At 40.3% G+C, this 17932-nt stretch overlaps 1 protein-coding gene across 1 annotated transcript in view; it reads left to right on the top strand.

Annotated features, from left to right (window-relative positions):
- Nucleotides 1-17932, top strand: part of COL3A1 (collagen type III alpha 1 chain) — a 52920-nt gene that overhangs the window by 5601 nt on the left and 29387 nt on the right. The window contains exons 2-5 of the mRNA XM_055718614.1: nucleotides 12472-12677; nucleotides 14507-14542; nucleotides 15169-15285; nucleotides 17398-17472. Of these exons, the coding sequence (XP_055574589.1) occupies nucleotides 12472-12677; nucleotides 14507-14542; nucleotides 15169-15285; nucleotides 17398-17472 (434 nt within the window). The remainder of the gene's footprint in view (nucleotides 1-12471; nucleotides 12678-14506; nucleotides 14543-15168; nucleotides 15286-17397; nucleotides 17473-17932) is intronic.

Here is a 17932-nt window from a genome sequence, read left to right as displayed (position 1 = left end):
GCAGCCCCTGGCCCTCAGCATGCTGCCCATCTCAAGTCCAGGGGATCCAGTGGATTCCTCCTGGAGAGAAGGCTGTTTGGGGCTGCGCTGCTCGAGGTGATGTTACCTCTGTTGCAGAGATGCTGTGTGGTGACTCACTCCACTTGGCTCTCCATGGCCATGCTGCTACTAGATACAGCACTCCGACTTAGCGACTACTGCAGGACAGCTACTCCTCCATGGATTCTCTTGCTTCCATTGAATCTTTCCATGCATAGGGATTGTGAAGCTTTACTTTCTGTCCTTTCTACAGCATCTCTGACAAGCAGTGCTTTGTCCCTGGAAAAATCTATAAAGAACTCCCACATAATTTCCTGATTTTTCTCCATTTAGCACAGTCAGACCCTTTGCTTTTCAGAGAAATAGGTTTCCATATTTATGTGTATGGACCACGCCATTAATATTTCTCACATTGCTTTGAGACTGTATAACCATTTCAAAGATTAACACTTACATTGCTTTAGGCTGTGGCTAATGAATTTACAATTTCCACAGAGAGTAAAAAATTATGTCTTACAGGAGTCAGAAAATCTTTTCTGTAAGCATAACAGATGGAGAGGTGTGCTTATCCTATCTTAAATGCTGAAAGGGTGCAAGGCAGAATGAACTGTCATTAACTGTAGAGCAATACATCTTATACACAGAGGCACAGCAGATTATATTTTCCATTTATATTTTCAAGCAGTCGTTATTTTTTCTCATCTTGTGTTTCGTAGGAAAGGTTCTCTCCATTTTGCTTTGAGAAAACCTAACGTTCTTCCAAACACTGCTTTAATTTATTTATTTTGACTTCAGAGCCAATCTTCTTGTCTCCAAGTTTGCGAAGTGGAAGCCTCTGCCTGTTTCATGTCAAAATGACAATGGAAAACATGATATAACCCCCTCCAACAACAACCGCTTGTTGCCTGTAGTTTGGATAAAATTCAGCTCTGGGACTTCTGGCTTTGTTTAGTTTAGCAGAGGAGATGCCTTTCAGATTAGCTAAAAGACTACTTCCATTTTCCCTCATTTACGTCAAACCCTTCATTTAAACATGAACTATAAGAATGAGAATGAAAACGGTACCTCCTTTAACAACGCCTGCACATTTCTTGTCTTGCTTTGATTCACACAAGTACCCTGTGAAGAGGTGGCTGCCAGGGAGGAAACAGCTTGCGGGGGGACATTGAACAGGAAGAATGTGATGATAATGAAAAGATACATATTTTAAGGGTGAATGTTTTCCTTTATTTTGAAAGCCTAGATTTTTTTCTTGTAGCTAAAGGGGCACTCAAATGACTTTCAAGAAATGGGGGATAAGACTTGTAGATTTAAGGCTTTGGTTGAGTTTGTACCAGAACGGCCTTCAGGGTAATACAAAGCTGTCCGCAGCCACAGGAAACCTGTCCCTTTCTGTGACTGGTTTGTCTCTTTCAGTCACTGTGCATCCCACCCTGGAGGGTGGCACAGGCACCTCTGCTTTCCTGCCAGGCAGCAAAATATTTCCTTCCATGTGCAAAACTTCTGTCGGCTGCTATGGTGGCTTCAGGCTCCACTTTATTCCCAGCCCTAGCATTGCACAGGGCAGAAGAATCACAGGAACATCCTGTCTATATTCACAGCAGTAGCTGTGAAAGGCTGAACTGCGCCTGGAAACTACTTCCCACAGCAATTCAGCACTGGCAGCTCTTGGAAAACTTCTGGACATAATTAGTTCCCACTGAAATTCCCCACAGTTCACACCCAGTGACCAGTTGGTGCACTAGCAGGCTGTCTGCTGCAAACTTCTATGTTCCTCTGTTCTTTCCCTTTGTGCTGCTGCTTCTCTTTTCATTCTTTCCATTTTCTTTTAGGAAAAGAGGCAAGAGTAAAATTGCAGCTTCTTTTTCAAACAGACACGAGAGAAGCAATTGCTCACCCGAGCACAGCTAAAGGATAATATGGGAAGCATTGCTCACTGTTCCTTTGATGTTCAGTGTAATAGCCATGCTGAGCATCAAAGGAGAATGAACTACATCCCCCATGCTTTCCTTCAGCTGTAAGCAGTGAAAATAGAATTAATATTGTCTTGGAAAACACTTCTATGTTCATGAGAGGCTCTTTTAAAAAAAAATATGTTTTTTTCCTGTCTTTGGCTTTAAATCTACAGTATGGTGTTTGCTTGTTTCCCTACAGAGCAGTAGTCATCCTGTGCCAGCTGTTTAAGAGAAGAATGTCCTAGTGAAAGCAAACAATAGGCTGTGTAGTGGGAATTGCAAATCTTTGAAAAGAGTAATTGAATTCTGCTCAGACATTTCGAAGATTCTTTGCACAATATTGTAGGCCTGGTCATTGGCAGGGTGGTCCTCTTTGTAGATCCCTCTTTTTTGTATGAGCAGAACAGCAGAAATGGGGCGGGGGAGGGGGGGGAGAGAAAAGAAAGAAGAGAGGCGTTGAAGTCCAACAGATTCTTTTCCTGTTAGAGCAGCTGAGGAGAGAAAGGGAATTGTAAACTTCTTTTAGTGAAGAATCAGGGGGAAAAAAAAAAAAAAAAAAAAAGAACAGCCTCTTCATTTATCTCTGGCCCAGGCTTTTCCACTCACACCTTTTAAGGACTGGGACAGATAAATTCCGGCGGATCTGGCTTGTCTGCTGCAGAGGGTCCATCCCTCCCTGCCATGCGGCACTGTTTATCCTCAGCCTGCACAGAGCAGGGAGAGCTACACGTGTGCCAGGCTTCAGGCAGCCGCTTCAGTAGCAATGCTGCTGACCCCTGATATTAATGAAACATCAGCTTCTGTGCTTGTGGGCTCTTCACCAGGCCAAAAGTGTGGACCTTCACCTGATGAGGGCATTAGTTAGGAAGATTCTAAGGTCTTCATGCTTGAAACATGACATAGGACTTGATACTTGAAAGTGGCTCCAAAATTAAGAAAGTTGTCTTTGGTACCCTGAGAAAACCCTCACAATACTCACTTTAGTAGCCTTAGGGAGTTGACAATAAGAACGTTGTATCCAGTGTACAAATAGCCATTTAATATGCTCTGTGAGGCAGATTAAGAAGAATTTCAAATACTGCCATCTGTATCCAACAAACTGTCCAAAATGGATGTGGGGTGAATTAGCACAAACTGGAACAAGGAGTGAATGAATACAAAGTGTTTTGCAGATGAAACTAGGCTAGTGATGCTCTATGCGTTCAGAATCCCCCCTCCCCTCGCCCCCAATCTGCTGAATTACAAATATCTTTAATTTATTGGCAGCCAAAGATAAGATTCTTTTCTTTAGACAATACGCCAGAGCTCTTTAATCCATCACAGCGATATGAAATAAAAGCAGCAAACTCTTTGTTTACATCCAACTTCTGAAATTACAGGGAAATCAATAAAATTGTGCAGGGAGTTATGTTAGTGTAGAATCTGACCCCCTGCTGCTTTACTCATCTCTGATGTAAATTCACTATGGCCATGGAGTTATATTGGGGCTGACTTTGTCCAATGTATCTGAAAATATAAATGATGTTACCATATGTACTATACTGCATTGTAACATTTCCCATCTGTTTCTGTCTCAGGAGAGAAGCATTGAATCAAGCTGATCTCTTCCAAGGCAAACCACAGAAACAGCATTGCATAAAATTGTTAGCCCTCTCGCTGAGCTAAGGGGAAAGCAAAGATCGTGTCCCACTTGAAACCTTAATCAACTGATAAAAATTGTTTTAATTACAAAGTCATGCGATGAAAAACAAAAATCATACTTTCCCCTCCACCCCCACCCCTGGCTTTTGGGTTTTATCTTGTGAGAAGCTTCAAGTATCTTCAATTAAGTAGTTCAGTGTTTTGCAGGAGGTGCTATGTAGAGCAGGCTGTAACAATTATCAGTTTCCAGTGGTTCCCTTTCACTTAGCAGCTCAGAAACTGAAACTCAATTTCATGATACTTTGGATCTGTCAGACCAGTTGTACAGTCGGGGAAACCTGCTAGTATACCGTGAGTTTTGTAGTTTTTTCTTTATTCTTGCCAGGACAGACCTACTGCAAGAACCGTTGCAAAGAACACTCCTCTGTTATAAACTATTCCTGGTCCTGGCTAAAATCAGAAATACAGAAGTATGTCTTTAAGATAAACCTTGGGGGTGGTTTGTTTGGGGTATTTTTGAAAGTTCTGACAAAATGTGCTGGGTTTTGGTATTTTTTTCCGCTCAATTGATCCTAATAATTGGAGCATGAGGCTATTGCTTTTCTTTAGAAATATGTTAGGCCAGCTTCTGGATAGAATTGGAAGTGTTCAGGTTAAGATTGTCTTGATGCTTGGACTCTGACTGTAGAAGTCTTCATTGATTGCCCAAGGACGTATGTTTAAAGAAACTAATAAATTCATAAAATCATCAGTAATCACATCAAACCTCGAATTTATGTCAGTCTCTGTTTGGTTTAAGACACAAGTCTTTCTGCCATTTGGCATCATTCGCTCTAAAGACAAGAAGCACATTAAAATCAGATTACTGCAGAGTAGTGAGAATTTATGCCAGCGCTAAAAGTAAATAGCCACAAATAAAGTGATTGCAGCCTGCTGCTTATTTTTAGAGTGACACCAAATGGCACGAAAGGTGATGTGCCAAAAAATATTGTAATGTAAGAACAGAGGGGATGGAAAAATCTCATAGGCATTTTACCAATACTTGGAAGAGTGACTGGAAAATTATGCAATGGTCCCTCTAAAAGGTATTGAATGCATTGAATTAAGATTAAATTCTTTCTTACTGCATGTCCTACTCTAATGCAAATGGTTACCTTTATTAAAAGGCTGGATCTGTCAGGCACAGATGACCCTCAGTTCCCGCCAAAATAATTAGTAGTTGGTGGGTTTTAGGTCTAATACTAAACCCAGTAAAATCAAGAAAGGTTCTGATCAGGCAGTGTTTTACCCTTAATCAGGAATGAATGATACACATTCTGCAGATTATAGCAAAAGAGGTCTATCTTGACTAAAAGGGCAGAAGTTTAAATATAACAGTCTGAGCTACAGAGTCAACCTGTCGAGAGAGGACTTCGGAGACAAAATCTTAGAATAACATCTCAATACAGATGGTCATTCAGGAATATCTTCCTCCCTTACAAAGAACAATTTAGGCCATGATATTGTCGAGGAATAAATAGTTAAAAACAAAAGGACTGGAACTATCTCTTGCATCCATCGGATGTGTTCCTCAAAATGAAATTTATAAGTTCAGGAGCAGCTATGACAATACTCTGGGCAACCCCCCAAAAAGCAGCAAGGCGATAGATACGTAGCAGGCTGCTCTGTCTTGCCTCTAGTATGACTCAGATGGAAATGACAGTTCTGCCAAAACAACCCCCACCAGTAAACAAATGAAAAAACCCCTCCTTGCCCTTTGTTTTCCTATTAGCAGTTCTGCAACAAGAAAACTCTTTTTTCAGCCAGCCACCAGCTGAAGCCAGTGGGGCTGTTGTGTAACAGTATCGCTGATGGGCTGTTGCTGGTCCCTATTTCAGAGCAAGACTTATGTCGCAGGGTGACCTTTAGAAGTTGCATGAAGAACAGCTTTCAAGGATGTCAACATATGTGCCTGAATAGAGCCAGTTGTGAAACATTGACGTTGAGGCAGAACAATGTGACAGAGATTCAGCTGCTTTAGACCATGTTACCTTTGAGAAGAACAAGAGGCCTCTAAAGATAAAAGGAGGAAAAATAAGAGTTCTTAACATGAATGACGCTTTGAAAGATTAGGAAAAGGCTAATAAGATGTAAGGAAAACAGAGGCATTTTGTGTTTTACTTGGTAGCAAATATGCCATATGGATCTTTTTTAATCCTGATATTTCTAAAATGTAAAAGCTGCAGAAAGGTTTCAGCATTTGGAGCTTATAAAGACAAATGAAGGGAACAAGCTACGATTTGTTTAAAATGCAAATACTTGTTTGTACCAGTGCAGGCCTGGGTTGATTTTTTTTTTTCTTTTCCATTTTGTAATCTGAAAGACAGATTGGGTGGGTCCCAGAGCAAGGACAGTTTGGCTACATGACAGACTGAGCCTTTGCCTAAGAATCCAGCCGCTGCTATACATTGCCAGTGAGACAGTGCATGTCTCCTTTCCGCAATACCTCTGACAGACAAGTACAGCATTACGGTTACCCGGCATTTCTCTTTCTTGCTCTGCATCTGAGTAAAGAGGAAAACGTTTGGGACTGGCACAGTGGCAGAACTGTTCAAACGCCAGCTTGTTTGGCAGGCAAGCGTCCCTAGAAGTAGGAAAGCATTGGTTTCAGTCTGAAAGCACAGGATGTAGCTGTCCTTTTTGGTGTGAAACTTGGGAAATCTGTGAACAATTCATTCATATTCTTTTTCCATTCCACCCAATAGCAGTTATTGCTCCTACAGGACATGGAGGAGGAAAGCATTTTTAAGATGGACCTGCTCTGATTTTTCACAGCCTGCATTTAAGTGTTTTATCAATTGAGGTTTCATTCCTGGTATCCATCCACATGGTGGACAGGCGTTACAAAATAGAACACGAGTACCATTAAATCTGAAAACATCCTAATAGGTAGGTACACCCGAATTGGCCCTTATGTGTTCATGCACCATGTGAAATGGATTCAATCAATTAGCTGGTTGGTTTAAGACAATTCCAGTTGAGAGAATGTCTGTAGATCTTGTAGTTGGAAAGAAAAAAAAAAAATCTTGTTAAGCTATTTCTTGTATTTCCACCTCTTTTCCAGAGTTCTGTGAAACATTATTTCTGTGAGACATTATTTCAGACTTTTTGAGTACCCAGCTCCTACGTGACAGAGAAACCTGCAGACAAAGCAGGCTATTCTGGCTCAGCAAGTCAACTAGTTCATTATGAGAGTCCATTTGTTTCCATTACTGATCATGGGATAGAATGACTATGGTTGATTTTCTTCTAAACATCGTCATAATACCAGATAGGGAGCCCGAGCCATTTGCTTTGGGATAGGCGCTGTGGCATTCTTTTCTGCTCAGTAAATGGAAAGCATCTACTCCAGTGTAGGGGGAAATTAAAGCATCACCACTGAAAATGAGCAATATATCTCTTTTCTACTTTGTCCTTTGTCCAATGTACAGAACAGTGGTGGAATACACAATAAATAGATGTAGTTACTGTAGAAGAAATGTAAAAACTGTTTTTGAAGTAGCCATGCTGTAAAGCAAATGAGCAAAACTAGGTGAGAGTAAGGCAGCACAGGCTTTGTACCATTAGAAGGACATTAAAAGCAACAGAGAGACCCTTCCTGGCTTCAGCAGGCTTTGGATCCAGACTTAGAGGCAAGGTGGCCTTCAGCTCAGTGCTTTAGCCTTTACCAGGTTCATTTTAAATAACAGCAAAACCCATTTGCTTGAGTCATTGTGTTTGTGATGAGATTCTCGCAGATCAAAGCTCCTCAGTTTTGCTTCCCAAGCCACCACGGAGCGGCCGCTGCAGAAGCGTGAGTCACCTCTGCGTGGACTCTTGCCCTCTCTCAGGCAGAACCAGACAAGTTCAAGATGTTCTAGAATTTCTAAGCATTTAGTCACATCTCTGCAAATGGGATATGTGAGTCTGCTACTAATGCGATAGCTGGACATTTGCTTTGTCCAATGTGGAAAAGCCTGTGGGTTTTGAGGTTACTATTAGGAGATTTTTTCCTTTTGCCATATAAATGTAGCAAAGTCATGATCAGGGCGCTTGCAGAAATGCAAAGCCAAAAGCAACTACAGAACGGGTCAGCTTCTCAGGTCATAGCCCTCGATAACAAACTCTCATTCACCTCACTGGAACAGGGATTATGTCCCATAGGATGTCTGTCATCCTCCGGGCTTACAGTCACCATACTTGTTTTCCCTTGTACACATTTGGGCTCTTTTATGTACCACGCTTAGAGGTTCTTTGGGATTGAATGGTGATTTTCCTTTCACAGTTGGTGATTTCCTTTTGCTATTGGTCTGCTTACGTACAGATGCTAATCTGCTTAGAAAATGGGAAATAATTCAAACCCAGCGTATGACAAAGATAGTGTTGCCTTTTTAAATTTTCTTCACTTTTTAGGCCAGCTCAGGGAAATGCTACTCACAGCAAAACCTTTAAAAATGTGAATGCTCAGTAAACAGCATAAATGCAGAGATATTCAGGCTTTCAAATATTAAACTTTAATGCTTTGTACAATGAATCAGAGATTGACACAGCTTCCAACAAACCACTACAATAACTCCTATAGAAGTGAAGGGCTGTATAGCCACCATATTTAGCGCTTGGGGAAGAAGAAGAAGATTTTGCTCTGCCTTAGAAGAACGCCGTTTATTTCTAATATTTTTTTGAATCTTAGGCTAATATATATTTTTGAATCAATAAGAAAACCTGGCTAAGGCATGTGTGTGACTGTTTTACTCCAAGTCTAGATGTAGTCAAGTCAGCTTTTTTATAACTTTATTATTCCTATATGTTATTTGCCAGTGCTTTAGCACAAATCAGCTTTCCAAAGGATTTTGGAGCTAACGGTTAATCTTTATGCGCAATGCAAAATGCATTATGTCATAACACGCTGACACACAGATCTACATCTGAGCACAGAGGGGGTGTTGAACAGACTAAGTCTTCCCAGATGTAAGTTTCCTTTGGAAACCTATTTAATACCTTCATTCTGCCAAAGGCCACAACGATTTTCATTGCAGCTCTCCAAGCTGATTTCTTAATTCATTTAACAATGTCCAGAAAGTCAGAAGCAAATATGAATGTCATTATATCCATATGTCTTCGATTTTTTTTGTCTTTTTTCTTTCTGTTAAATGATGCCATCTACTGTAGAATAACTGAATGACAACCTCGTAAAACGCATCTGCTTTATTTCCTTATTACTGTAAAATGATGTCAGTCATTTCGTGACACATTTTATGTGTCATTTTCATCTATATTGTTAACTAAAATATGGAAAGATCAGTATTCTCTGTGTGAAAAATTGGTTACTGAGAAAAGTCTTTGCTTCAGGAAAGAGCAGGTGTCTTGAAAAAAAAATCTTTTCTAACCAGCAGAGTGAAAATATGGGAAAGACGGCCGTTTTCTGCTCCCCATTTGGGCTGCCCTCTTTGCTGTAGGGCAGCAGGATCACATTACTGGAAAGAACAAAACAACAAAACAAATCAATGAAAATGAAGTAAGGTGGAAGAAAAAATTGACACATGGAAATACAAGTTCTTGGATATGAATTTCCTAGTGAATAAGAACCGTGCTGTCTTAAACACATAGTTTCAAAAAAATTGAGGATTTGAAAGTATGAAGGTGATACCGAGAGCTGAAACTGGAATAATAAAAATAATCAAACACATTTTATGAGCACAGAAGTGAAGTGTGTGTAAAGTATTTGTTTTTAATATGTGTATGCAATTCATATAACTGTACATTACATGTGCTCGTGGTGACACTGTGAAGTTTTTAGCTCTGTATCATGGTATTTTTATTTAACAATTATGTATAAACTATGTTCTGCCCTAAACTAAAGAAAAATCATCTTTTCTCTTCCTCGTTAGGTTTGTAAATTAGAAGGATGTTTTAACCTGTGGAGCTCGGAAGTGCTTAAGCAGAGTGACAGCTGAGCATTGCTCTGGGGTGAAGTGGATCCATGCCCACCCCTGCTCTTTTGGGTGTATCCAACCAGCTCCTATTAGACAGATAACAAGCTCTAACCTCCCCGCTAGCTTTGGTGGTATTCTGCCTCCCACAGGACACTGCTTTTGAGGTCGTCTTGTATACAGAGAGCAGCTCGTGCACTGATCTGCTCAGCTTTTGCCACTTTAAAATTCAGGTTTCTTCGTGAGTCATTGGAGAGACTGTAAAGATGATTTCATTCATAACGCTGCACTTCTCATTTTTAAAATACATGTCAGCCTGCTTGTTTGTCAGGAAACATTTGTCAAGGCTGGACAGTTTGGTTTTTTCCTAAGTAACTGCCCACAGTGAAATCCTGGTTTGTTAAAGAAGGAAAATGATTCTCGCAGAAACAGCAATTAATTAAGCAGATAATCAGCTTATTTAACTGGGATCCACTGACATGATTCTGTAGTGTGAGAGCTGGGAAACCAGGCAAATTTTTTAGAAGCTAAATGAGGCTTGGCAGACTAAGAAAGGATGTCTAGATCCTCTCCCGGGGTGGTGGTTATTAGGCAGTGTCCTTTGAAACGGCATCCTCTGAGGCCGTGACCCTGTGTCACGACGGGTGTGAGGAAGATGCTGACCTGGAAATAAGCACTTCTCCACCTCTGTTGTGCAGGACCTGAACTTTCTGATGAGGCCCAAAAGGTGGAGAAGCAAAGGAAAAGGGAAAAAGTGAATTTCTAACTGGTAGGAAATGTCTGAGGAGGATTGGTTTTCATATGCCACTGGAATGGTTTAGCTTTTAAGATTTTTTTGTGTGTGTGTTGTCAAAGGAAGGTAAAATACTGGCTCCCAGACAGATATCAGACAAAGAAAAAAACATTGACTTGAAAATGTCTGAAAAGGATTTTTGAAGCTTTTTGCATCTTGTTGTTCTAATCCAACTGGTGGTCAAAAACCAACTTTAACCGTAAGTAGTGTGTCAGCCTTGACAAGGCACCATATTCCTGTTTGCTTCTTTTGTAATTGAAGCGCAGAAATAACACAAGTTGGTGTATGCAGAAAGCCCGTAGTGGGGTTGAAACTAGGGAAAGAAACCTCCTGTGCCATGCAGTGCCCTGTTCTGAGATCCCCGCTCTGGTTCTCCACTCAGTGAGCCAAGAAGCCTTGGCTGTGTTGCCCATCACCCTTACAGAGCTCCTGCCAGGAGGTGATGAAAGTCACGGGTGACCCAGAAGGAAAAGTCAGGTTAATATGGACAAGGAGAAGCAGATGAGCAAGCAAGGCACTGGGAAGGGAGCAGAGAATGAAAAACTAAGCTCAGCTGAGTAAATGGCAATAAAGAAGGTGAGCTGTTCAGGTACAAAAGACAAGAGGATTCAGGGAAGATGAAGAGGGAAGTTACGTGTTATATGAAAGATGAAACCAAATAGAGAAAAAAGGAACTGAGGCAGAAGCAGCATGAGAAGAGAGGAAACGTGTCCAAGTCTGCACCATGCCAAAGACATGGGGGTGTGGGTATGGAGACAGATACCCACAACATAGAAAAACGAAGAATGGAAAGAGGAAAAAAGTGACCAGGGTGGTAACACAGTAGTAGAAAAGAGAAAAAACAGAGATGAAAGTCATTGCATGTGAGAAAAGAATAACCCGTAGGAATGGACTGCACTGTAAGTTTGACTCAGTCTCGTACTGTGTAATTATGACCATTGCAACAATGTGATGGCATTCAGAATTGTCTGTCTGGAGTCAGTGGTAATTTTAATGTCAGAGCTTTGAAGTGCATCTTTTGGCTTTTTTTTTTTTTTTTTTTTTTCCTTTTTTCAAGGGTGATGTGTAGTAGGTAACTTACTCTGATATTAAAGTTTCAAGGACTATGCAGGTACCTAAATAGCTCTTCCCCCAGAATTTTGTGTCTGTAAACTGAATTATTTTGAATTATTCATGGAAAATATCTTATTCCATTATTCAGAAAGTTCACTGATACTCATATGTGTAATCTGGGATTTCTAATAGTTCTACAAAACTTACAAGGAGCTTGTCTAACTTCATAGTGTTATTTTCATAATGGTTTCTTAAATGATCAGGTTTTCTGGATTTTGTTTCTCTAAAAATACAAACCCAAAATGTAAAGTTTGAAGCTGGTTTTCATCAGTCTCTTCAGTTTCATTATTTACAACACATTTTATCAGTAGAATAGCTGTTGGAAGGAATTCACAAAGTCATGAATATACAGATGAACGATGTTTTTTTCTGAAAATACAGACACTTGTAACATTGGAGCAGGCCAGATGATACAATAATTGCAAGCCATTTGGGCAATTGATGTGAACATTCTTTTAGATCTATCGCATACGCTGGCTTTCGAAAAACACTTTGAAAACACTTGGTGCTAGCTATTCATGCAAGATGCTAGCAGCAAGGGTTCATGCTGGGCAGATGGCTGATTCCACATCCGTGTGTAAGTGCTCGTGTTGGCGCACGGGGGCCAATGACACACTTGTCTGAAAGAATTGGCACGTTTGCTTTTTAGCTGCAGCAGAGAATTCAATTGCTAATTACACAGTAACACAGTCTCACACTAAAATTACTTGAGGCAGAAGATTATCAAAGATTTAATTGGGCTTTGGATCAGCTCCAGGAGGTTTCCGTTGATGTCTATTTATAGATTCAGAGCAGACTCTGCAATTACTGTAACAGATCCTCCCAGTGTCTGAAAAGAAGTATTTAGCCTTGTACTTCATACCCATAGACTATATTACAGTAGAAAACAAATGAGACTACCTAACAACTCTCATCTTATTCATCTTTGATTTGGAAAATACCTTTGAAATAATATTGAATGCTATTTTGTCTTTCTTTCCAGTCATAGGATGTACCCATCTTGGGCAGGTTTACGCTGACAGGGATGTTTGGAAGCCAGAGCCATGCCAAATCTGTGTGTGCGACTCAGGATCTGTTCTCTGTGATGACATCATCTGTGATGACCAGGAGCTGGACTGTCCCAACCCAGAGATTCCCTTTGGAGAGTGCTGTCCAGTTTGTCCACAAACAACACCACAACCTACAAGAGTAAATTTGTTCTCAGTGTTATTACTTTGGTGTTGCTGCCTTCCTGATCCATGTCAACCTCAATTCACTTTCTTTTAGATGCTTTTAAACGCTTTTCTTTTAAGTGCTAAGAATGCCACTTTCTGACTCTAGGCAAATACTTAGGATGGGCAGATTTTGCCAACTCATGTTAAAAAAAACAGCTTGAACTTTCACAGAGTTGTGTCTTGTTAAATTCAAGAATGCTTCTGTATTCTATCAGAGAATTAGTACCAGATCTGATAAAATATTTGTTAGTCCTTTAGGCTGTGCAGCTGAAAGCATGAAGTCCTTCAACCCACTTTTACTTAGACAACAGGCCCAGATAAATAGTAGAAAGAGACAGAGGGCAACAATTAACCATTATATTTTTCATTTTACAAAGAAACATAGGAATAATGCAAACCGCTTATTTGTTGAGTGCATGCTCAATCTAGATCTATGAAATTAATGCCAACACAGAGTTAAAGAAAGTTAGATAAGTTTCACAGCATACTGTGAGCCTGCATTATCAAATCAATTCTACACCACCACAGAGTAAATTTCCTTTTGCAGAGTTATTGCCGACTTTAATGCCCTGTAAAGGAAAGGTTATTCAAGCCCTACATCCCTAATTTATCATCATCTTGTTTATAGACACCAACATGACATAAACCAGCGGCAACTTAACCTCAGGAAAATCGAGAATGTTAGTGCATGCCAAGTCCCCTGCCTAAACCACTTCAGTGAGTAGGCGAGCCAGCTATCCCCACCTCTAGGGTTATCTGAACATCTCATCCTTGTTTAAGATCTATGAGATTCTGTTAGAGTACGCAGATTTCCACAGCCACATTGAAGACTCTTATCCAGAAGATAAGAGTGTGAAAAACGTGTATCTGGAGCAGAAAGGGAGGAGATGTATTTCTGCAGCTCTGTGGTCTATCTGCTTAAACATGAAATGTCAGATACAAACACATCGCCTAGTGTTAGTTGTGCTGTGTGAGTGCAGTTCTACTGCTTCCAGGATTACCTGAGCTACTTCACCAAACAGTTTTGGAGGTGTAAACAAATGGTACATACAAGCGTGCTGGAGATTTAAGCACATCTCCCTCACTTGCTGAGTCTAGAGACTCTTGAATCAGTTCTGTTGTTCCTGATAATAAAGGACATGGGGACTACTTCCTCCAGCCTCTGCCTTCAATATGTAAGAGTTAGATAAGCCCACTGGAAGCTGTCCCGCTGACCAGGGAAGGTGTATAGGGAAATGCCAGCTTTGAAAGATCCAAGAGGGTTTCAGCTGAGTAGTATTTGCTACCACTCTCGACTGAACACATAAAAACTGTTCTGAACTGTGAATTTAGACTCCAGATAATAACAGGTACCTGAATTATTAATTTAAAAATAAATAACTTGGAGAAGTAGATCTAAGAAATTCAGATTAGTTACATTGTCATGCTTGACATGCTGGACTGAGAAGGATACAAGAAAACTGTCCTGTTCAGCTTTCCACAGTGGACTTCTGTCCCCATGGTACCCTATGGCAAAGCTCTACTGACATCATTAGTGTCATGTTTTTGACTATAGAAGAGGTGTAGCTTTATGGATGAACCATGAAAATGCAGATAGACTGATCAAAAACCCTACAGCTTCTAAGTATGCTGAAGAAGAATAAATTAAATTCATTTGATAAAATTATATTCCAATGTTCAAATGTGTTTTCCTCTTGGTTACACACACACACACACACACACACACACAGACAGATATTCAGGTTTTCAGGTTTTGATTTTCTTTTTTAATGTAACTACTTTTTTTTTTTTTTTTTTTTTTAGGTTCCTGGAGTAACCCAAGGCCCCAAAGGAGACCCTGTAAGTGCAAATTATTATTATTATTATTTTCCTTTTATTTTTTCCAGGGAAACTGACAAAACCAAGAACCGATCCCTTTACTGCTGTATCTTCTATTCAAGCTGCTGAGATATCCAGCTTTCATTGATGTCTGCACTGTCTGCAGGACTATGCCATATTGTTATGTTGAAATAGCCCTTTAGCTTCAAAAAAACTTGCAAAGATTTAAACTGGAAAAACAGAGAGAGAGAGTTTAGTCCGAAATATATGACATTTGTTATTTTTTGTTGTATTTTCCCCTGGGGGTGTGTGGGGGGGTGTGGGGCGGGAAATCTATGGACTCCACTAGCAGTAGTCATTTTAGATTCAGGAATTGACCTGTTTAATATTTCTAGTGTGTTTGATCAAATATCAGCTGCAATAAGGCTCCAGCAACTAAGAAGGGTTTCCATGTACGAATTTTGTCTACTGCCTAGTCTATGTCTTTCCTGAATGTCCATTTGCAGCCTTAGTGACGTTTAAAAGAGAAAGTTTCCCACCGCAGTCACACAGGCTGCATGTTATGAATGGAAGGATTTGTCCCATCATGCCCTTGCAGTTGGAGGCGGGTGCCAATGTCTGTATCTGCTCTGTTTGTGTCTTTGCAGGGTCCTCCTGGGGTTCCAGGCAGAAATGGTTCCCCTGGCCCTCCGGGACAACCGGGGAGTCCTGGAGCTCCTGGCCCTCCCGGGGTCTGCCAGTCGTGTCCCAGCATAAGCGGAGGCGTAAGTCATCGTTACGTTGAGCTACTGCCTTGCTCATAAGCGTACAAAGCAATACTATAGGCACCTCTCCCTTGCACCTTTACATGTATTTTGCTTTCAGTGGCATCTGATTCTCATTTGCACCTTTGAAAAACACAGCTGAGTGGTAGGTGGGTTTTTGTTGTAGTTTTGGGGGTCTGTCCATGAAATTTGGCTGGAGTGTAATTGAATCTCTGCCTTATTTTTTAAAACTTTTGGAGTCAGATCTGAGGAAGGACTTATGCAACTCAGAAATATTCTGACCAGAAAGTTTGCAGGAGGAAGTATATCTCCTCGAGGTAAATGGTTAGGGAAGTCTCTTACCTTCCTATATTTTATCCAATGCACATTTAATAAAGAAACATTCCCAGGTGACTAGACTGAAACACAGGTCCTCTGCTCACAGGGAAGTGCCATGTAGGTGCAATTTGTCATACTCCATCTTTATTTCTGGCTCACTGAATCTTGAATTCTCTTCTGAAGAGTGCAGCAGACTCAGCAAAAGAGCTAATTTTAACCTGTTTCTGTGCAGTTCAATTTGTTAAGGGAGCTGAGCCACAGCTAGCACTTTGTTGAGAGATGATGTTGTCTCCCATGCAATCAAGCAAGCCTAGCTTTACAAGGTGGGATTGCTTTAGCACAGAACATAGGAATTCTATATCAACACAATCGCTACTTTTGAGCATAGGCCATAGCTTATAGCTTCCGCTTAAGCTTCCCACTCTCAGGTAAGCCGGAAACCAAGGAAAGACATCTTGGGTGTATTTAGTTCTAAAAGGGACTGAGCTTCGGGGAGAGGTACCCATGGATCAACCCTGGATTAACCAGCCCCAATGGACATCACAATAATATACCAAGAGAGGTACTGGGCTTGGGTTGGCAGATGCAGACATGGGAGAGGATGATATGCTGAATAGTCACCCATTCTGACCCTGTATCAAAGATGTGCTGTTGAATCCTGATGAGAGGGCTGATATCACTAGCACGGGAGTCTTGTACCTGGTCAGCAAAGGAACGGGTTCCACAGTGGTTTGGGTTCTCAGGCAGAACACTGCATTCCTTCAACCTTTCCTGCTCAACCACCTATGTGCCATTAATGCCTAAACTGCATTAACGCCATATTATTCAATTAAGTTTGCTAATAGCTGCATGATAAAATCAATATATGCCAATTAAGGAGTTTACACAGGAATTCATTGGAAAAATGACTGTAGAATTTATAGGTTTTTTTAAGCAGTACTTGATGCAAATGGGTCTGTCAAAGATGCTATCTGCTCTCAGGAAGACCCACAGGACAAGTTTTCACTCCGTACCTTGGACTAAGCTTCCATTTGTTTCAGAGAAATTGTCAAAAGCATTGAGGCTTGGCTGCTTGGGCTCAAAAGTGATGATTGTATTTGAATTATATGGAGTGACATAGTGAATGGGAAGAGAGAAAGGGAAAGATGGAAAATGGCATTAGGAAAAAAGTGTAAACCTCAGTTTTCTGAGATCTGGAAGTTCCCACACATGAGGTAAAAATATTATTTGTAGTTCAGGGAAGGAGAAATTTATACACAGGTAAAAGATTTTTTGCTACAAAATACTTCAAAATTAGACATTTGTTAGTCACAGACAAAAGAAATTAGGAAAGTAATGATAAACTGTTGCATCCTTTAGTAGAACAGAAAAAATTTCATCAACTTTCTAGAGCGCTTGAGAACACCTAAGTCCAACAGAAAAGAGTTTGATAGAGAAAATGGGGGGAAGGCTTAAAAGGAGTCAAACAAGAATAAAAGGAGACAGAATGGTAATTTTTTGGTTCAGCTGAGGCTCAGCTGCCAAGCTGAAAATTGGATTCACACAGTGTAGGGAGTTAATGTTACCATGACCTCAAAAGAAATATGGGCTTCTCTTATGGATGATTTAAATATATGGCAGCTATATGTCAAACAAGTGCTACTCAATAGATACAAATGAGTTATTTCCATACATTTGCCATTCTAATGTAAGAAAAGACTTATTTGATTTGTAGCAATCACCTTTTTTCTTTTTTCTTTCTTTTTTCTTTTTTTTTTTTTTTCCCCTTTCTGTTTTTCTCTATTTCTTTTACAGAGTTTTTCTCCACAGTATGACTCCTATGATGTGAAGGCCGGTTCCGTTGGTATTGGTTACCCACCGCAGCCCATTGTAAGATGATATAGCCCTTTTGCTGTCCTTTCTTTTTTTTTTTTTTAAAGAATAATTTTTCTGCTTGTAGATTATACCTTGGATGTGTATGTATCCTGATTTTAATTTAACAAGATAAGTTTTAATTTAATTGTTGCCTGCAAGCGGAATGCGATGTAAGGCAGCAGTTTGCTTGGCAATATCATTCTAGAAAGTAACTATAGATCATCTGGGTTTTATGCCTTTTCTTTTTCTTCCTTTTCTTGCCGCCTTTTTCCTAATCTCTCTCTGATTCACTGTTATAAGCTACCTAAACATTTATTCCTTTCTCCCTTGCATATGTTCCTCATTTATCTGCTCTGGTATTCTTATGCTAATTACTTCTCTCCCTTCCACCACTTTTTTACCTCTTCCACTGTCCCTAATCTTCCTTTACCTATTCAGCAGCATTCTGCCTTTACTCAGTATTATAGTCCACACT

This window comes from Falco cherrug, chromosome 8 (assembly GCF_023634085.1).
Source record: "Falco cherrug isolate bFalChe1 chromosome 8, bFalChe1.pri, whole genome shotgun sequence".
In the NCBI taxonomy this organism is placed as follows: domain Eukaryota; kingdom Metazoa; phylum Chordata; class Aves; order Falconiformes; family Falconidae; genus Falco; species Falco cherrug.
This window is presented reverse-complemented; position numbering and strand designations above follow the sequence as displayed.